At 39.9% G+C, this 22,897-nt stretch overlaps 1 protein-coding gene across 1 annotated transcript in view; it reads right to left on the reverse strand.

The window, feature by feature from the left end:
* Positions 1-6,475: 6,475 nt before the first annotated feature.
* Positions 6,476-22,897, reverse strand: part of LOC114196607 (cytosolic beta-glucosidase-like) — a 115,998-nt gene continuing 99,576 nt past the window's right edge. The window contains 1 exon segment of the mRNA XM_088021352.1: positions 6,476-6,678. Coding sequence (XP_087877478.1) covers positions 6,476-6,678 — 203 coding nt within the window.

Genomic DNA, 22,897 nt, shown 5'->3' on the forward strand with positions numbered 1-22,897 from the left:
GGCGAATCTGCTTCTCCCTCTCCCTCTGTGATCTCTCTCACTTTTGCTCTCTCTCAAATAAATAAATAAAATCTTTAGGAAAAAAAAATTCTAATAATAAAAAAAACAGAAGCTAACTAATGAAAACTTAAGAGTAAATTATAAAGAAGAAAAAATTAACCATAATAGCACAACCCCAAAAGAGAGAAAAAAGGACATACCAAGACATTAACAGTGGTTATAAAAGACGGCTGTCTTTTATCTTGGTATATGTAGGTTATAATATATGCTTATACCCTAATATATTCTCTGAATGTATTATTAACTCTTCCATGTACATTTTTCCAGACTTTTGGGAGGAACAATTTTAGATTTGTTCTAAACTCAAAAGAGTTGCAAAAAGAGTACAGAGCATTTCAGACATTCTTCACCCAGCTTCCCCTAATGTTAACATCTTACTTGACCATGCTTCATTTATTTGCCTAAGGAGTTAACACTGGCAAAGCACCATTAATTAAAGACTTTATGTGAATTCCCCAGTTTTTCCACTAATCTCTTTTTCTATTCCAGGATCTGATCCAAGAGACCATGTTGCATTTAAGATCCTATGTACTTTTCATACATTAATTATAATTATATATTAACTTTTCATATATGCACTTCCTACCTTAAATAGAGCCCTTAACACATCAACTATATTCTGCTACAAGCAGCTTTCTAACTGGTTCCCTCATCCTCGTTTCTTTGCCATCTTTCAACATACTGCTTTTAAATCTTCACCACCCTGTTCAGAAATCTTCAGTGTGTTCCAAGACAAAACCAAGACCAAGAACATCAGACCGTCCACATCCAATCTTCTCACTCACTTCCCTGAGGTGAACTGGCCTGGGCACTGCCTCCCACACCCAAGGCTTCACGCTTTCCACTTCCATATTTTAACTTACATTATTTATATTACCATATTGTTTTTAATATTTTTAACATTTTAAAATTTATTTATTTTTAAGTAATCAACACCCAACATGAGGCTCGAACTCAGGACCCTGAGATCAAGAGCCGCATGCTCTTCCAACGAGCCAGCCAGGTGCCCCTGTTTTTAATATTATATTATTTCCCTTTTCCAGGAAGCCACATTTGCCCACCCCCATCTAGCAGAGAGCTTGCCCTACTCCTACTGTCTAGAAAACTCACCTGGCATCATCTGTTATCATTTCATGTCTCTGTTCTAGTTCCCCAACCAGATTGTGAACTTCTTTGGAGAAGAAGCGTTGTCTTGTGTGCAGGTTTGTATCTCCACAAACTATTGCACAGTTTAGTTTAATATATATGTTCTGCTTGGGCTGCTGGAAACCTTCAATTCTAATGATTACAAAAACAATGGCAATTTCCTGTTTCTGGCGCAATATGTAAGGAGCTTGGAAGTTATTGCTCCCCTCTCAACAAGAAAAAAGTCAAACGAGCTGAAAATTAGCCATTCGTCTTAGATCAGGCAGAGAATTGAGGTCACAAGGAAAACCACGGCCACAACAACTGGAGAGAGGGGAAAATCGGAGTGACAGTGAATCCCAACTGACCAGAGCAAAAACATCTGCAGGACATGGAGGTAGAACCAGAGGAAGAAAAACCTAAACTGTAATTGACAAATTGCTGGAGGATCCATGTGAACAAGTTGGAGAGTGAAAAACAATGGCCCACACTAACTGTGCCCTTACCATGTTCTGGGAACTGTCTAAACATGTTACATCTATCAGGTTACTTATGTCTCCCAACAGCCTTATGAGGAGCCCATGTTACAGATAGAAAAACTGAGGTACAGGGAAGTTCAGTAAGTGGCTTGGTTAGTAAATGTCAGAGCCAGGATTTAAATCCAGGTGAGGGCACCTGGGTGGCTCAGTTGGTTAAGCGACTGCCTTCGGCTCAGGTCATGATCCTGGAGTCCCGGGATCGAGTCCCGCATCGGGCTCCCTGCTCAGCAGGGAGTCTGCTTCTCCCTCTGACCCTCTTCCCTCTCGTGCTCTCTATCTCTCATTCTCTCTCTCTCTCAAATAAATAAATAAAATCTTTAAAAAAATAAAAATAAATAAATAAATAAATAAATAAATCCAGGTGAACTGTCTCCAGGGCCTGCATTCTTGATAAGTACACTACATTTGCCTCATACTAGTTACCAATAGCCTCTCGGGCAAGGTCACATAAGCCAGTCATGTGTCACGTGACACAGACTCTGGGAAAACCGAGGACAACAGAACATTTACTCTCTACGAGAAGCACTCATTACTCATTAACTCTCACCATTAGGGACCACTCTTGCCCGTGACCCTAACCCAGTGCTTCTACATCTCCCCATCTCACCGCTGCCACAATTAATAAGGTGTATTCTCACCTCATGAAGGACACCGTAAAGCGTCTCTATGTCAAATTTTCTCCTAATTTCATTCTTTAAGGCTCATCATGCTTTGTGCTAAGTTCTATATCCCTCCCAGGACAACTAGAGCCTAAAATATTGTCATCAGTGATGAATATGTGTTCTCCAGGTAAGGTGTATTGCTAGTAATTAAACAGTATTAATTCCATCAGCTTTGATTTATTCTGCTCTCTCAGTAATGAAGCTCAGTATTCTATTTTCTCTCTGCCTAGCACTGAGCAATAGAATTGGTGTTTAAGGATTATCATATAAATCTATTTTTTGGTCAGTCGGTGTTGGGGAATTTTTTCAATATATTACAAATGTATTCATTATTCCCTCATTCATAAAAATAATTAAAAGCTATGGCCGAACACAAATTCCCAGAGCACAAAAGCCTGACTGGCAGGCCACTGCCAAATTCCAAGGTTGCCAGCTTCTTAGTTTACGGGTTTCTTAATGAGAACTCATACCTTCTCATTCAATAAAGGGCTTAGGTGGACATTTCCTGCTGGTGTTCACAGGAGTTATAAAACTAAAGTCCTACGTGTCAAAATGAAAATGGGCTTCTGTTATTTTTTTGTATGCTCTTAGCAATTCAGAATTAACTTACCCTAAAATGAAAACTACCCCCCCCAAAAAAACCCCACAATTCTTTAGCAGTGATGCCCGGGATGTTAATAACATGTGTTCACATTCTCTTAAAATATAAATAAATAAATAAATAAACAAACAAACAAACAAATAAATAAATAAATAAAAACAAGGGAGGAAGGTAGAGAGAAAGAAATACGAGTAGATCCAATCCATCATTGTGATATCCAAGTCTCCCCTTAGATAAAACAGACATAAAACATCTACTTTACAAGCCTCAGATGACCCTCAAGACAGCTGAGTACAGTATCTATGGATTTTTAAGTATAATTAACAACTCCTGTTTTTCCATTTAAAGAATCGGAGTTCTGTTTCCTTGACAGGCAAAAGCCAATCCATCTTGTTTTCAAATGCTAATACAAGCAATTACAAATAACGTTAATTAAAATACTGCAGGAGCTGTTAGATTTTGGGTGCTGGAGATTTTTTTCTTCACCTAAACTCATGACGATTCTAATTTGCAGGACGAATTGAGGAAGCACCCTTGGTTTGATCCATTTTGGAGACAAAGAGCTGGCCGTTGAAACCCAGCGGAGAGGTGCAGAAAGCCCCTGCTCTGTGAGGAACCCCGGGCACGCTGCAGCGACGATGCTTATTTCACCTGGTAGACCAAATGTGACAGATCATTTTATTTACAGCGTGAATATTAATTTTCTGGTTTTGGTAGCGAAAATACAGTGCTCATTTGTATTGTTGTAAAACTTGTAAATATGCCCTGTAGGATAAATAATATTCAAAACGACATCCTAATTAAAAGGAAAACTCAGTTGTCTTGCAAGATAATATAAGGAGGGCACATAAATTGTAAATAAGATACATGGTAAAAATCAAAAAGCCTGGATAGGAGAGGAATGAAGTAAGATTTGGAAATGTGCTTTTTAAATGAACACAAATTGTGAGATAATGTCCCATTGAACGATAAAAATAACAAAACAGTGGCAAAGATGTAACAGAATTTCCTATGTACACCATTTTAATCTTAATGTAATTTTCCCCAGTGCACCCACATTTATTGAACTACTACAACCATTTCTTTCTCACTCTGTCCAAAGTTACCAAGACAGTATTCTTTGCTGTAAATAATTCCCTGATTATGAACATGAAAATGATCTAGAAATTGACCACAGTGTTTTTTAAAAATGACATAGTGTTGCTCAGGGCCAAAAGCCTCATAAGAATGGCAAAGTATGGGTAGTTTCCTCAGAGAAACAGAATGAGAACACAGAAAAACACTTCCCCACTTCCTCCTCCATAAGGCAACCCCACACCTTTGTTGTTCTTGTTTTTTTTTTTTTTTCCTTTATCCAAAAAAAGGGGAAAAGACTTCTATGGCACCTGGGCCTACAGTGTGCTGGACAGACCACAGAGCTGATGCCAAAGAAGTTCTGGATTTGGCAGACAAGATAATATGACTTGAGGAAAATCCACATCAGTGCATCCTCAGTTTCTCAATCTGCAAAATGGGGGTGATAATATTTACCTCTTAGCTTCAAGCATGATACACAAATGAATGTTGAGTAAATACTACTCAAATATGGAGGTGAGGGTCCAAATTAGATATATGTAAAAGGTTTGCTAATGTGGACACATTACATCCAGAAGAAGCCCTCCATCTACTACTGACCCCAACTGAGGAAGCTCAGTAAAATGTTCAACTCCAATCCAACCCCATATATATCTCAGACATGCGTAGATGTCTTACACTCACATAGGTCATTCAATCCATGTATATATTTCCTAGGTGTCATCAATGTTCTTATAGATCTTAAACTTTAAAAAAATACCCCAAAATTTCCTCAAACAGTTGAAAATAGAGCTACCATACGATCCAGCAATTGCACTACTGGGTATTTACCACAAAGATACAAATGTAGGGATCCGAAGGGGTACGTGCACCCCAATGTTTATAGCAGCAATGTCCACAATAGCCAAACTGTGGAAAGAGCCAAGATGTCCATCGACAGATGAATGGATAAAGAAGAGGTGGTATAGATACACAATGGAATATTATGCAGCCATCAAAAGGAATGAGATCTTGCCATTTGCAACGACATGGATGGAACTGGAGGGTGTTATGCTGAGTGAAATAAGTCAATCAGAGAAAGACATGTATCATATGACCTCGCTGATATGAGGAATTCTTAATCTCAGGAAACAAACTGAGGGTTGCTGGAGTGGTGGGGGGTGGGAGGGATTGGATGGCTGGGTGATAGACATTGGGGAGGGTATGTGCTATGGTGAACGCTGTGAATTGTACAAGACTGTTGAATCACAGATCTGTACTTCTGAAACAAATAATGCAATATATGTTAAGAAAAAAAAAGAAGAAGATAGCAGGAGGGGAAGAATGAAGGGGAGTAAGTCGGAGGGGGAGACGAACCATTAGAGACGATGGACTCTGAAAAACAAACAGGGTTCTAGAGGGGAGGGGGGTGGGGGGATGGGTTAGCCTGGTGATGGGTATTAAAGAGGGTACATTCTGTGTGGAGCACTTCGTGTTATGCACAAACAATGAATCATGGAACACTACATCAAAAGCTAATGACGTAATGTATGGTGATTAACATAACAATAAAAAATTTAAAAAAAATTGATAAACCTCTAGCTAGACTTATCAAGAAAAAAGAGGACTCAAATAAAAAAAAAAAAAATACCCCAAAGTAGAGACTATGTCCTGCTTATTATTTTGCCTTTCACTGGTGTCACTCTGGAGTAGGAATTCTGTTTCTGCTAAACAACCACTCAAATACTTTTTCTTCCATTCACAGTTTAATTTGTTTTATTAATTTATTATTTTTCAAAAATAATTCATCAGGCAAGAGAAAGACATACTTGCTCATGCATAAAGAAAATGTGCCAAATTCATCAACAAATCCATTTTATTAAATGTGTCATCAATTAATCCCTTTGTTGAATAGAATGCATAACTATATGTGACTAACTTTTAATTTTGATTTTTTTATACTAAACAGTAGAAGAATTTTGGACCACATGAAAATGGATCCACAAAGCAAACAATAGCTGACATAACCAGAAAAACTAGGCTCACAAACAAGTATTCTTATAATACATGGTCCTGCTGTTAGGGCTGCAAACTATGAGCATACTATCTTTGTAAATTTTGCATTATTTTTTTCTAGAAAAATTCTAAGGATTTAAATTGAAGTTTTCAAGTCTATCTGATTTCTTAACATAAAAATCAGTTTCAGTGTTTTTCTATTCTTTTTTTTTTTAAAGCCTCGTTGATCCAAATGCAAATAGAGTAAAGGCCATCATTAAATATATCCCCAGGCATTTCATATTCAGACTTCATAATCACGGATCAGCTGGTAGGAGATGATTACAAAGGCAATTTGAGATTGTCTAAAGGATCACCAAAGCAGATTTCTTTTCCAAAACCAGGGGCCTCTTCTCCAAGAGACATGGGCCAGCCATCTTTTATGGATGTTCTTCTAGGCCATTGTTTTGGATGATCTTGGCATACTCCTTGGCTGACGTGTAAGGCACTCGAGGTCTAGAAGGATCCTCAAAATCAACATGGAAGAGACCAAACCAGCTGCTATACCCTTGGATCCGCTCAGAGTTATCCAGAAGAGACCATGCACAATATATTTTGCAATTGACTTTATCAAGCTGGATAGCTAATAAAAGAAAAAAAATGAGAGAAAAGAAAAGAAAAAAAAAGAGGAAAATTATCATCTCTGGGAAGTTTTTCTGTGAACATACAAAAACTGCTGACAACTAGTTGGGTATCTTTCTCTTACAGAGAATCACAGAAAAAAAACTTGCAATGCTCTTTTCCAATTTTCTCTTTTAATCAAGTAGGAGTTCCATTCAAGAACTTAACTTACATATCATTCTAATTATTTGATTATTCATTCATTTTGATATAGGTTTTATTCATCCATTCATTTACTCAATAAATATCTTTTTCAATCTACTACTTTTCAGACACAAAGAAATACACATACACACAGTTTCTCCCTAGTACCTAGAATTATATTCATTAAAGACCCTGCTCAGCTCTCACTCTCCATAGATGACATGATACTCTATGTGGAAAACCTAAAAGACTCCACTCAAAAATTGCTACAACTCATATAGGAATTCAGCAACGTGGCAGGATATAAAATCAATGCACAGAAATCAGTTATATCATATACACTAACAATGAGACAGAAGAAAGAAAAATTAAGGTATCTATCCCATTTACAATTGCCTCAAAAATCATAAGATACCTAGGAATAAACCTCATCAAAGAGGAAAAGGATCTGTACTCTGAAAACTATAGAACACTTATGAAAGAAATTGAGGAAGACACAAAGAGATGGAAAAACATTCCATGCTCATGAATTGAGAGAACAGATATTGTTAAACAGTCTATGTTACCTGGAGCAATCTATACATTCAATGCAATCCCTATCAAAATACCATCAACTTTTTTTACAGAGCTGGAACAAATAATCCTAATATTTGTATGAAAAGACCCCAAATAGCCACAGGAATGTTGAAAAAGAAAACCAAAGCTGGTGGCATCACAATTCAGATTTCAAGCTATATTATAAAGCTGTAATCATCAAGACAGTATGGTACTGGCACAAAAACAGACACATAGATCAAAGGAACAGAATAGAGACCCCAGAAATGGACCCTCAACTCTATGGTCAACTACCCTTTGACCTCACAGGAAAGAATATCCAACGGAAAAAAAGTCTCTTTAACAAATGGTGTTGGGAAAACTGGACAGCCACATGCAGAAGAATAAAACTGGACCATTTTTTTTGCACCATACAAAAAAAGAAACTCAAAATAGATAAAGACCTAAATGTGAGACAGGAATCCATCAAAATCCTAGAGGAGAACACAGGCAGCAACCTCTGTGACCTCAGCTGCAGCAACTTCTTGCTAGACACGTCTCCAAAGGCAAGGGAGACAAAAGAAAAATGAACTTTTGCTACTTCATTAAGATAATAAGCTTTTGCGCAGCAAAGGAACAGTCTACAAAACCAAAAGACAACCTACAGAAATGGAGAAGATATTTGTAAATGTCTTATCAGATAAAGGGCTAGTATCCAAGATCTACAAAGAACTTATCAAACTCACACCCAAAAAACAAGTAATCCAGTCAAGAAATGGGCAGAAAACATGAACAGACATTTCTCCAAAGAAGACATACAAATGGCCAACAGATGTATAGAAAAATGCTCAGCATCACTCAGCATCAGGGAAGTACAAATCAAAACCACAAAGGGTACCACCTCACACCAGTCAGAATGGCTAAAATTAACAAGTCAGGAAACAACAAATGTTGACCAGGATGCGGAGAAAGGGGAACTCTCTTACACTGCTGGTGGGAATGCAAGCTGGTGCAGCCACTCTGGAAAACAGTGTGGAGTTTCCTCGAAAAGTGAAAACTAGAGCTACCCTATGACCCAGCAATTACACTACTGGGTATTTACCCCAAAGATACAGATGTAGTGAAAAGAAGGGGCACATGCACCCCAATATTCATAGCAGCAACATCCACAATAGCCAAACTATAGAAAGAGCCCAGATGTACATCGACAGATGAATGGATAAAGATGTGGTATATACCTACACACACACAAACACACACACACACACACACGCACGCACACACTAGAATATTACTCAGCCATCAAAAAAATGAAATCTCACCATTTGCAATGACGTGGTGGAACTAGAGGATATTGTGCTAAGAGAAATAAATCAATCAGAGAAAGACAATTATATGATTTCACTCATATGTGGAATTTAAGAAACAAAACAGAGGATCATAAGAGAAGGGAGGGAAAAATAAGACAAAAGCAGAGAGGGAGACAAACCATGAGACTCTTAACTATAGGGAACAAACTGAGGGTTGCTGGAGGGGGAATGGGTGGGGGCTGGGGTAACTGCATATTGGGCATTAAGGAGGACACATGATGTAATGAGCACTGGGTGCTATATGCAATGGATGAATCACTGAACTATACCTCTGAAATTTATATTACACTGTATGTTAAGTAACTGAATTTAAATAAAATAAAATTTAAAAATAAATAAATAATAAAATATTCTTAAAAAAAAAAAAGAAAGAAAAGACATTGCTCGGCTTCTAAGTGCAACCTCCAGATAATCCGGAAAGTCCACTAGTAAGTAAGTTGAAAGAAGTGGTAATACTAAGGCTGAGGCAGCTCCAGCTATTACCTTGTGTCCCTATGACCAAACTGAGCCATGTATTATAATTCTGGAAATAGGACCCTAAAGTGAAAGGATCAACATACAGCTCTGGTTGTACATATATCTTAGAGTAGGCACAAAATGTTATGGCATCCCCTCTGCCCAACATCTAAACTCAGAGTGGCATTTAAACCCTTGAAGAGCCAAAGCAATGGGCCATCTCTCCCCCAAATACACATATGCACATACACAATATTCTGTATGATTTCATTTGTGGATACCCCAAAGCCTATCCATGGACGGCTATAGTAAGATGTCAAAATGTGGAGAATTTTCTAAGTAGTTTTACACTGATTTCCATCATGTTAGTCAGGGAATTTAACTCATCTTTTAGTATTTTAAGCATTTTAATAAATATTATTTTAGCATTAATATTTAGTAATTAGTATTTTAATTTAATATTTCAAGTATGGCAAAAAACAAAACAAAACTCGGGCTTGCATGAATTGTTGCATTGAGCTTTTCTTTTAAAACCAGAACAAGTAAATTCTACATATGGGATGCACTAATATCTATTTCCCAATGCAGAAATTAAATAAAAAGACATGTTTCCTTTACAAGATAGACATATTCCTAAATAAATTGGGTGAAAATGAACATTCATATGATATACTAAATTTTAACAATATTAGGGATCATTCTCAACCACAATGACTCTTGTATCATTAGCAAAGCAAGATCTACTCTACTTTTTTCATTGTAAATCTGTATTTTGGGGGTCTTTTAGAGGAACTATAACAATAAACTACAACATATGTGTACATTCTGAATCATCTTGGAATTTCTTTTTTTCTTTTTTTTTGACTATGGATACTCCATAGACAAAAGATTCCTGAGCAGTTAATTGATACATAATCCCTCTGCCTTTGTGCATGGAGGCATGCAAAGTACTATACTTAGTGCCTTATGAATGGCCTCGAGGCAGGAATTAAGCCAAGCTAGACTGGCTCTTTTTAAATAAAGTATGGTTGGAAAATGAAATATATAACATTCAAGCACATCAAGTTTTGCAGGAATTAAAACCTGTATAGATACTCCTTCTTCTACTTGTCCACATTGCCATTTGTGTCTCCTCCCCTCTCTGTCAACCACAAGTGCAAAATACCAATTTTTAAAAATAATTTTATAACTAACTTAAGTTCTGCATGGCATATATCTAAGAATTAAAATAACCAAAACCAAGTACCAGGTCAGAAAATAGCCATCTCCTTTGACTGCCCTAGCATTCAGTCTGGGGACATGGGAGAATCTGCATAGTTTTTTTCTCATTTGCAGAACTACTGCCCAACATGAAAGCCTGCTGGGTAGAAAGCTAGACAGCTTCTGCAAACACGCACAGTCCCACGGAACATGCACAAAGGATTGATTCACATGCTCAACCAGGGGATAAAAACGATCCCTTGCCTGCTTGCAAGGGAACAAAAGGGAAATGCTGACAAGTTCATTGATAACTGCCAGGAGTTCAGCAGCAGGTACTAAAGCGCCCCAGTGATCCTGGTGGGTGTCTCTGTGTTTTCATTGCAGGACCATTCAAATAGAGAATTACGTGGTTAGGGCTGAGGAGCTGGCCTGCTGGAATCCTTCTCGTTGTGCTACCACCGGGAAAAACGACAAAACTGTGCTAGAGCCTGCATGCCTCTCCTCTTCCAATCTCAAGAACAAAGAGACCATCATCACATTTCTTGTCAGTGTGATTTATGAGGTCCCAAATCTGAGAAGGGAAAAAATCACTTCTGTGAGTTCTCTTTCTTTCTTGAACCAGAGTTTGCAGGCAAAGTAAACACAGACTGGCAGGGACTCTGGATGGGTACAAAACACAGTGGGATAAAAATGACAAACATACAGAGCCAGAGTTTGGTTTTGGACTCAAAGGCCAGTGGAAAAGGCCTCACAGTCAGCAGTTTGCATATAAAGATGCAAGGAGAAAAATGTCTAAGCCTTGCTAATATATCAAAGTCTCAGGCTGTTCTAATTAGAAGAACCCTGTGCCAGTGTCCATTTAGTCCAAACTAAATGGACACACACACACACACACACACACACACACACACAGACACACACACACACACAGACACACACCCCACACACACACACACTGCTCAGTTTTAGCCAAACTGAGAAGGTTGAGGGAGTAGTCTTTCATCAGACCGCCCTCATTTCTGACAAAACTACAAGTTCAAGGGGTTCCCCAAACCACCCTCAGTTTCAATAATTTCCTAGAAGAACTGACAGAACTCTCTGAAACCTGTTATACTCATAGTTGTGGTTTATTATGGCAAGGGATACAAGTTAACATCAGCCAAAGGAAGAGATGGATAGGTCAGCGACAGAGGGGCTCCAAACATGAAGTTTCAATCATCCCCTCCCCTAGGAGTCCTGGGATGGACATGTGACAATGCACAGAGCACTGTCAAGCAGAGAAGCTCACCTGAGCTTCAGTGTCCAGAGTTTTTATTGTGACTTCATTACACTGGCATGATTGATTAATTGGTTGTCCATGTGGATGAACTAAGACTCCAGGTCAAGTGATACTGTATCACCCAAAACCCCCACCTTCAGTCACATTGCTGGCCTTTCTGATGTTACTAGCCCCACCCTCAACAAGGACATTCTGTCAGGTATGACATAGATTTCCTCCCCAAAAGCTGAGGGCAAAGGCCAAGCCGTTATTTGGGCAAAACCCAATTCTTTACTACACACACACATGCACACACACACCTTCTAGAAGCTCATTGTTTCATGATACTGTGCACAATCTTCTCAAATTACTGATTTATGAAGTGCTGTGATTATGCCCATGTTTGTCACATTACAAAAGGCTAAAAATTGGGCACTCGGCTTCAGTAGGATTTATTTCCCAATAGTTTATAAACAGAGATAGCCTTTGTTTTCAAGATTAACTAGGACTATATAAGACATCCATGACTGTGGCACAACAGTTCAGCTATCAAACAAACAACTCATCCACAGACCCAAGCTGCCATGGTGAGAACCAGTGGAAAGGTTCCAGACAGTGATAAAGGCAGCAGCCCCACAGAAGAAAAATGACAGAGAGAAAGCTCCAGGAAGGAGTGAGGAGGAAAAATAGAAGCATCTAGATTTCCATGTTCTAGTAATGGCAGACGACATTATTTGAGCAAGCCTTCCTAATGAAAACAAGTAAGAAAACAAATTCTATGCTGCATAGAATTTTAAAAGCAAATCTTCAAAACAATGAAAAGCTGACAATTTCATAGGGAATTATCAGGCCAAAGCAGAATGAAGAAATGAAGATTGATAGGCATGGCAGCTACTTTCACCTCATGGAGTTCTCTAATCTTAGGAAATCAAAATCTTTTCCTATTTCCTGGGGTGAGGTTAAGTGTCAAAGCCCAGAGCTACATGGCAGGAAATCCAAGACCCCACACAGAAAAAACTAAGATCCCCAAAGACTAATCCCTCAGGGGAAGGGTGAGCCAGAAACAAAGCAGTCAGTGGAAAGTCTCAAGTCATCTGGTGGTTCAGAAAACATCAAGTCTGGATCTTGAATAGAGGTGATCCCATATTGGGATCGCCCAAGTGCCTGGAAGATGCACGTTCACATACTTTCTGAAAGGAGATACCTATATTCTAAACCTTCGACTATTATCACAAACATTTTTAAGTATAATCATCAGCACATAATCAAATATAACCAGAAAGACATGAGAAAACAATGACAATTAGAAAATCAGCAAAATCAACAGACAACAGAAACAGGGGCACCTGCGTTGCTCAGTCAGTTAAGAGTCTGACTTTGGCTCAGGTCATGATCTTACCATCCTGGGATTGAGTCTCATCAGGCTCCACAGTCAGTGGGGAGTTTGCTTCTCCTTCTTCCTCTCCCTCTGCCTCCCCCCACACCCTGCTCATGCATACTGTCTCTCTCTCTCTCAAATAAATAAATAAATAAAATCTTTAAAAAGTGAAACAAAAGAAAAATAACCAGAAAGACATGGGAAAACAATGACACTTAGAAAATCAGCAAAATCAACAGACAACAGAAACCCACAAAGAGCTGTTATTAGAACTATCAGAAAGACTATAAAATATCCATGTCACTATATTTATATCATAGAAATAAACATGAAATATCTCCAAGGTTCAGGAACCCATAAAAAATGATGTGGCAGATTTGGGAAAGGAAACTAACACTTGGGTTTGAATCTGTGATGCAGCACTTACTAGCTGAAGGGGCCTATGGTTTCTCATGAGTGCAATGTAGACACTATTATCTGCTTCTAGGGCTCTGTAAAGATTAAATGGAATAGCATGGACTCCAGCACAATACCTTGCCCATGTCATTTTCCTCTCTGGCCACCCCTTGGGAGAATACAGAATCCAAAGTAAAAATACAGTTTGATGCGCCCTCTCCCTACCAACCCAGATATTTTGATGAAGTCAAAACTGGGTTTCAATGAGCATCTGGGACAATGTAAAAGGGGAAGAGGAGTCAGAAGGACAAACTTAAGTCCAAGAAAGTGTAAGGACAAAGGGAGAGGCACAGACTGCATAAATCTGAGGACAGCGCTCTTTACATCAGTTAACAAACTCCTTTCTTTTCTCCAGGGTGACATCTCAAAGTCACTGCCTGGCTTCCTGCCTCCGAGTCCCAGGAAGCAGTTCAGAGACCTCTACAACACTGAGTTTCAGATGTCCAAGCTCTCAAACTTGTGAGATGTCAGTTGAGTGGGTGCATCCTGGGATTTACTTTGTGAGCAGCAAATCTGATCCCAGGTATGGAAAACACTAATAGAATGGGTCTGAGTCAAAACCCTTAAGTGGTATGTGGCTAAGTCAATGTCATAACAAGTCCAAAAGGCAGGATGCAAAACAAGCTCAGATTCAAAGTCATTGAAATAAAATGGGAACAGATCAAAGACAAAGACAGAAGTTGCAGAGCAGTCTTGGGGAGTGTCTGCAAAGGTCACGGAGTATTTTCTATTTGCATTAACTTACTGCTGAATATGGGGTGTATAGAAGAACCCAGCTGATGAAAAAACATAGAGCCAAAGCAAACATCAGTATGATTACTAATCCAGCAGGGCACTGTTTCTCAAAGTGTTGGCTCTGACCACCTGAACCACTTGGAATTACCTAGGGCATAGCTAAAAAAAAGCTTGATAACCCCACCCCAAACCTACTAAAATCAGAATCTTTTGAGTTGTGTTATAAGCTAAATTATGTCCCCTCAAAATCCAGATGTTGAAGCCCCAGCCCCTAGTACCTCAGCCTATGACCTTATGTGGACATTAAGTCTTCAAAGAGGTGATTAAGTTAAAATGAAGTTACTAGGGTGGGCCCTAATCCAATGGGACTGGTGTCCTTCTAAGAAGAGAGAAGTCAGGAGACGTATGTATGCACAGAAGAAAGACCAATGAGGACACAGTGAGAAAGTGGTTATCTGAAAGCCAAAAAGAGAAACCTCAGGAGAAATCAAAGTTGCTGACACCTCAATCTTACACTTCCAGCTTCCAGAACTATGAGAAAATAAATTACTGTTGTTTAAGCCACCCTGTCTGTGGCATTTTGTTATGGCAGCTCTTAGAAACTAGGTTGAGATCTGAGAATTTCTGTTTTTAATAAACAACCTGAGTGATTGTTATACTTAGTCAAGTTTGAGACTACTAAGCCAAGGATAAGCTCTAACAGTCCACTACGCTTTTTTGAACAGAGGCATCCCTCTTGAGGTTATAAATGTAGATGATTCCCTCGCCCCTCAACACTCATAGCCAGAGAAGCCCTATGCCAAGAGACACAGCAATGTGCAGACCAGGCCACACCACCTTTCAGAAATAGGGGCCACAGAGAGACCAAGGTGGGAATCCTGCAAGCTCAGAAGTGCCAAATGCCTGTCATCTGCCATTTAATCAAAGCCTCACCTTACCCCAGTGGATCATGAGACATCTTTCGAATTCACCATGTGTAACTGGATGATTGGTGGCTCCCCATAAAGATCTATCCACCCAAAACCTGGGAATGTGACCTGATTTGGAAAAAGGGACTATGCAAATACATAATGATCTTGAGATGAGAGGGATGCCTGGCTGCCTTGGTCAGAAAAACATGCGACTCTTGATCTCCAGGTCATGGGTTGGAGCCCCACATTGAGTGTGGGGATTAGTTAAATAAATAAAACTTAAAAAAAAAAAAAGATCTCAAGATGAGATCATCCTGGATAATGGTGAGTCCTAAACACAATGACCAATGTCCTTAGAAGAGAAGAGAAGGGGAGAAGACACACAGGGAATAAGGCAATGTGAAGACACAGGCAGAGATTGGAGTGCTAGGTCTGGAAGCCAAGGAATGCCAAGACAGCCACCAGAAATTGGTGGACAAGCACGGCACAGATCCTCAGAGCCTCCAGAAGGAACCAATCCTACTGGCACCTTAATTTTGGATTTCTGGCTTCCAGGACTGTGAGAGAATAAATGTCTGTTGTCTTAAGCCACCAAGTTTGTAGTCATTTGTTACAGCAGCCACAGATCATGCACCATACATGTTCTTGTAGAGTAGTTGTCAACTGGGTTCCAAGTCCCAAACCACCCACCTGGTTTTGCTGAGGGCTTGTGAGAATCTTTTCTCAAGGCCAAAGAGAGAAATCCTTCCCAGGACACAGTTTGAAGCAGATTTTCTGGCAATTGCCCTCACCAACCTTGCAAATGTGTTTCTCTGAGCTTAGTTGAATTGCACAGAGCACTACAGTTGGAGGACAGTTTAGCCGGGTAAGAGTGCCTGCAATGGAACTGGCACACTCTCTTTCCCTTTCTTTGGAAAAAATAAATAAAATAAAATAGAACAACATCAGGAAGATCTAAACATAGAAAATGCACACTAGGCCCCCCACCCCAACTCCAGGTGAATATCAGTGGCTGGACAGCATCTGTGAAAATGCCCAAATAATCCCAACACAGGAGGCCCCACCTGCACATGGGAACTCCTAGTAGCAAAACCTATGACTCTCTGAAAAGAGAATCTGAAAACCAAAGGCTAAGTTTTAAATATTTTATAGGAAAATGCCAATTAACCAGAAATAAGCTGTAAAGATTTCTTAATTATCTGTATTGTTCATATTACTTACATTAGATTTGGGAGGAAAAAAACCTGCAAATAGCAAGCAGTTGAAAGGTATAAAAAATATATTTTTATTTAGTTATAGAGCTGATCTGAGGATAGGTACACATTCAGTGTCACCTTCTATAATGTCTCCATCAATATTACTTTCACAGTTACCTCTGTGAAATAGAGAAGTTCTTATGAAAACCAAAGTTCTAAGCAAGTGAAACTCTCTTCTAGTGGCGCCCAGGTAGCTCAGTCAGTTAGGTGTCTGCCTTCGGCTCAGGTCATGATCCCAGAGTCCTGGGATCGAGCCCTGGATCTGGTTCCCCTTTCAGCAGGGAGCCTGCTTCTCCCTTTGCCCCTCCCCCCACTCATTCTCTCTCAAATAAATAAATAAAATCTTAAAAAAAAAAAGAAACTCTCTTCTACCAGAAGTCCTTCCTTCCCCCTTTCCCTCTTCCATCCTCCCCTTACTTTCCTTCTGGGACTTACTTTCCCCTTCTGTAAAATGCAGGCAACAGTATCTTTTTGCTAGGATTGGGGTATTAAACAAATTAATACATATAAAGCTCTATGAATAATGCCAAGTTTATAGTAAACACAACATATTCTACTTGTTGGTACAGTTGTTGTTGTTACTTCTCTCTGAGTCTGGAAAGGTGATGAATGAAACCTGTTTTATCTCTGCCTCCCATCTGGCTTCAAACAGCTTTCAGAGGGTGTAGAGTCAGCAAAAAATGCTCAGTGCTGAGAACCAGAGAAATCAGGGCATCAAGGGAAAGAGCAGCATCTGGGCCAGGGTTTGTGCTCTGTGGGAAAGGGTCAGTTGTGGGTCATGAAAAATAAATCACTAAAGACAAGGACCTTTGGGGGAGGCTGCCGGGAACACCGGGTGCTGCTGAAGCCTCCCGGCCTCGGTGTGCTGGGAGGTGGGGACCGCATCACTCAGGGTTTCTGGGATCCTACAACAGCCACCCTACACTTATTAAATAAATATATATTGTGCTAGCAACTGGGAATATAATGGAGAGCAAAATAAACAATCCCTCTTTTTTAGAGCTTAACAGTGCATGTGGAAGACATATCTTAATCCAATTACCACCCTGTAAGCCTTTAACTGCAATCTGTGAAGAGTATTATGGAAGGAAAGACATGGGAACTGTGAGAGAGAACAACGTATCAGCTCACATTTATTGAGCATTTAGGTACTGATTCAAGCATTTTGTGTACACATTAACTCATTTCCTCTTTACCAGAGACCTATGAGATAGACATTATCATTGTCCCCTTTTTACAGATAAGGGAACTGATGCACGGAGAGGTGAGGTAAGATTTACAAAATTCATACAGCAAGTAAGTGAGAGAGTTGGGGTTGGAACCCAAGCAAGATAACCACAGAGGCTGCAGGCTGAGCCACAACACTCTACTGAGTCCTGCCTGACATGTGCTGTGGTGGGAAGATCCAGCTCAGTTGGCAAGGGCAGGAGAACAGGGGGAATGGAGCAGTTTCCTGGAGCAAACTAGAGCTGAGAGCTCAGCATTCATTGGGGTTATCTACTGCCATCAGCCAGGGTTCTCTCGTAATTTAAGTAACAGAAACTGACCTTGATTGATGAACCTTAAAAGGGTCAAGTTGGAGAAGTAGGCTCAAACGAAGATCTCAGGACCAGTGCCCAAAAACACAACTCAGAACTGGTGGGTGGAAGAAGCTTCCTGAACTGCTACTGACCCAACGGGCACTAAGTCCTGCAGTGCATTGCTGCCAAGACCCAACCTTCCTGCAAGCAGAGAAGCCACTACTTCTGCACCAGAAGCTGGACATGACGACCAGTCATTCTCAAAAGCTGGATACCCGTGCTGCTATCCTCACCAGCACCCTAGGTTCTGCCTTCCCCAAGCTGTTCACTTTCAGATTATCTTCTCACATGGACAAGCCTGATGGGCAGAGACTAAATCACAGGTGTGTGCCCTTGCTCTGACAAAACCTGAGGAATGTCCTTCTCTACCTGGGCTAAACAAAACTCTTAAATCTGGACATTCCTCAAATGTAGCTGGGGTGTTCAACAAGGGCTAGGCAGCCAGAAAACATGACAGGTATCCACTTCACTAGATGAACAAGGACAAGAGCAACCCAAGAAAAATGAACCACATATGTGAAAGATCAGGTGTGGGAAAGTTCACAGCATATTTAAGGAACTCCAAGAAGGTGGTGGTTCAATGGATCATAAAGACTTATTAAGAATTCATAGAAATAGAGAGTAGAATGGTGGTTACCAAAGGCTGGGGCAGGGGGAAATGGGGAGAGGTTATTCAAAGGGTACAAATTTTCAGTTGTAAGATGAATAATTTGGGGGGATCTAACATACTATATGGTATTTATAGTTATTAGTTTGATAATTATACTGTATTATGGACTTGAAAGTTGCTAAGAGAGTATATTTTAAATCGTCTCACCACAAAAAAATAAATGGCTATGTGAGGGTGATGGAGGGTGTTAGCTAATGCTACAAGGGGAAATCATTTCACAATATATAAATGTATCAAATCAACACACTGTACAGCTTAAACTTACACAATGTTATATTTTAATTATATCTCAAAAAAGCTGAGGGGGGAAAAAAAAAGAATAGTGGAGAGAGCCATAAGGCAGGGGACACACAGGTCCTTATAAAGATTTTAAGGATTTTGATCTTTATCCCAACCACATTAAAAGTCATTGAGGGAGTTTAAGCAAGGGAGTGACTTTAGCTAATTTGCATTTTTAGAAGATTACTGTGACCTCTGTGGAGAATAAATGTGAGTGTAGCAAGAATGGAATCCAAGAGCATATTTAGGAGTGACTGCAGTAAAGCATGAGGGAGATGATGGGAGCTTGGTCTGGGCTGGTGTAAGGGAAGACAAGAGAGAATCAGATGGATTAAATAGATATTCAGGTAAAATCAGCTGGATTGAACAATTCACTGGAGATCAGTGGCAAAGGAGATAAGGTAGCAAAGAACACGATTTAATGGATATCATTATCAGTCTCTGAGTCCGGGAATACTGGGCAAAGACAAGTTTTGGAGGAAAGGCAGAGAAGATAATGAATCAAGCTTTGGTTTTGATGACTTTAGGTTTCTCTTTTTTATTTCCAAATGAAGAGTTGAAAAAACTCAAAGTAGAGTCTGAGATGGAAATGAGAATTTTGGAGTCATCAAATAGTGGAGGTAATTGAAATCATGGTTGTCAAACACAATTTAGAGAATAAGAAAACAAGTGGTTGGTGCAAGCCTTATGGTATTCCAACATTTAAAAATAAGCTGGAAAAGGAATGAGGAGGAGGACCAGAAATATTCTATATCCTTAACCTGATACAACCACAAATGACACTTTCTGTGGACATAATTTGACCAAAGTCACACAGCTGAAGAGGGAGAATTTGGAAATGAACACTAAGGCTGTCTGACTCCAAAGCCCACAATGCTTCTATCAGAATAGCAGGGAAAGATTATAAATCTAAGACTGTGGGTGATACGCAAGGGTCAAAGCCACTATGGGAACATAACCAGACCATGTGGAGAGCATAAAGTAGGTGGAGGTAGATAAGCACCTGTAACATCAATATCCTAAGAGCAAAAGTCTAGTGCTTATAGTGTAAGGAAAATTCTCAAGTCTTCTCCACCCCTTTCAAAATCCCCTTCTATCACTCCAGGAAAGATTCAGGATCAAAACCAAAAAACTTGCCCTCACTGAAAAAAAAATAGCACTCAATTTAGTGGACAGCAATTGGTGCAGGTTTTGCTGGGATGATAGTTTTAAAGAGGATCAGGTTATGAAGCTATGACCTACATGGGTAGGGGTCTCTCTTTCATGCACTCTCGAAGTCAAAGTGGTTAAGATAGTATGGATTCTCTCCCCTTGGAACACACTTTGCCAAGGCACATACTTTGTTCAGCGCCTCTCTTTTTCCTATTTGGCAACAGGCCCATAGCTTATTGACTTGCTTAGGCTCAGGACAGAAGCAGGTAGGGAGCGGAGGGTGGGGGGGTGGGGGCGTGGGGGGTGGGGGGGTGGTGGGGAGGCACCCTCCCCTGTTATCTGCTGCTCTGGTCCTATTTCCTAGGGTGTGAAATAGTGCTGTTGGTTTTTATCCTATTAGAAGGATAAGTTCAGAGATCCTAAGATGAATTTAGGAAAAATTGTGGGCTTTTAGTTTGTTTTGACTCTGGGCTTTAGACGAACTCTAACCTGTCTCTACCGGGCAAAAAAAAAACAAACAACTATGCCATGTGATTCAGCCTAGCTCACTAAACTTCTGAAGAGAATGGAGGGCCATGACCCAATTTAGATCATGGGTCCTCTTGTCAAATATCGCATGGTGACTCCAAAATTTCTATCTCCAGCTCCTGCATCTCCCTTACCTGCAAAATCTCTATATAATTGACTAATTGACTTCTCCCCTTTCAGTCAAAATGACATTTAAACTTTAACATATATATTTGTACACTAATGTTCAAATCAGCATTATTCACAATAGCCAAAAGATGGAAATAACCCAATGTCCATCACTGGATGAATGGTTAAACGAAATGTGCTATATTCCTACAATGGAATATTATTTGGTATTAACAAAAGAATGAAGTTCTGATACATTCTACAATATGGATGAACCTTGAAGGCATTATGCTAAGTGAAATAAAGTAAACATGGAAGACACATATTGCATGATTCCATTTATAGGAGGTACGTACAATGTCAAATTCACAGAGACAAAGTAGAATAGTAGTCACCAGGGACGGAGGGGAGGAGGCAAGGGGGAGTTATTGTTTAATGGGCACAGTTTTAGTTTGGGGAAGATGAAAAAGTTCTAGAGATGGATGCAGGTGATGGTTGCACAACATGAATGTACTTACTTAGTGCCACTCACCTGTACACCTGAAAATGGTTAAAATGGTACATTTTACTTTTGTGCATTCTAATTTTGAAATTTTAAAAACCGATTTTAAATCAATTTAAATAAATACAGTGTAACATGTAAAAAGTAGAACTCTTGATTTTTAACCCATTCCTCAAAACTGCCCCCCACCCAGCTTTTCCAATCCTAGCAAATGGCACCATCTAATTCTTGACACCAGGCACCTAGAGGTCATGCTTGATTCTCCTTTTGCTGTATTTTCTCCCACTGCCAGTCTGTAACTGGCTCTGCCTCCATCCACCTCTCTATCCCTCTACACTACCACCGTAGCTTCCTTACTGGTCACCTGCCACAACTCCTATACACAATATAGCCAGAGAGTGTAAATTTTTGAAAAACCAGTTTAATTTATGTCCTTCCCTGCTTAACTTCCCCACTCAATGGTTTTCTATCTTACTTAGTGCAAAATTTGACATCCTTATATGACCTTTAAGGCTCTGTATGATCTGGCCTCTGCCTGGCTCCTTTCTGCCTTCTCCTTGCTGTCTTCTACCTCCATTGTCCAGACACACTGGGCTTCTTTCTCGTCTTGAAATGTGCTGAGCTCTTTTCCATTTCATGACCTTTACCCTGACTTTCATTCTGCCTGGATCACTCCTCTAGGTCCTCACTTTATGGCTCTTTATTGCCAGTGGGTCTTAATTTAAATTCATCTCCATAAGTTATCTTTTCTGATGCTCCAACTTAAAGTTTTATTCCCAACCACCCCATTGTCTCACATATTATCCTGTATGTATCTTCTCTGTGGCCCTTCTCATTACATGAAAATGTCTTATTCATGTATTTACTTATTTTTTATTGTCTATCTTCTCCAGAAGACTGAAAATCCCATGAGAAAAAGGGACATCTATTATCTTCAATATGCCCAATCCTGAGAACAGTACTTGGCACATAGTAGATGCTAAATAAACACTTGTTAAAGGAATGAAGAAGAGAGGGAGGGAACAAGATACGGAAGGAAGAGAGGAAGGAAGGAAGGAAGGAAGGAACAAATGAACAAATGAAGGGAAAAAAGGGAGTCCTCTTAATATGCTCTTAGTAAGACTCTGGTTGCACTATTATCATCTGGATATTAGAATAGCATCTTGAAGATGCTATGAACAACCAAGATTCAATGGGTATTGATTATAAAATCCATTCCCAACACCTGAAACCCTGTTACTACGCTGTTGGCTGTCCCTATCCAGCCTCTGCTTCCAGTCCCGACCTGATGATTCCAAGCCTCCATCCATTTGGACCTGAGATTCCTCATCACTTTCCGTTAGCCTCTTACTCTCTGACATTCCCCAAAAGCTTCTCCACCATCTCAGCTGCTGCTAGCGCACTTCACCTCTGATTCCTAATATTTCTCAAATAACTCTTTATTTGGCCCTTAGTTGCATGTCTGGCATAGTCCTCTGGAGTGTTTTCCCTTCTTGAGAACTCTGGGAGCTCTCAACCCTCTTGAGCAATGTCACTCCACTCTCCCGGACACAGTATGAGCTTGAATGGTGGCTCTTGGCCCCAGAAATCCCCCAGGGCACCAGAGTAGAGCCCCAGGAGAAAACATCTCCCATCTTAGGACTTTATCTGTAGGCCTGAGGCAG

Source organism: Eumetopias jubatus, unplaced genomic scaffold (assembly GCF_037043125.1).
Source record: "Eumetopias jubatus isolate StellerSeaLion01/CBP00866 unplaced genomic scaffold, mEumJub1_p1.0 scaffold_2, whole genome shotgun sequence".
In the NCBI taxonomy this organism is placed as follows: Eukaryota; Metazoa; Chordata; class Mammalia; order Carnivora; family Otariidae; genus Eumetopias; species Eumetopias jubatus.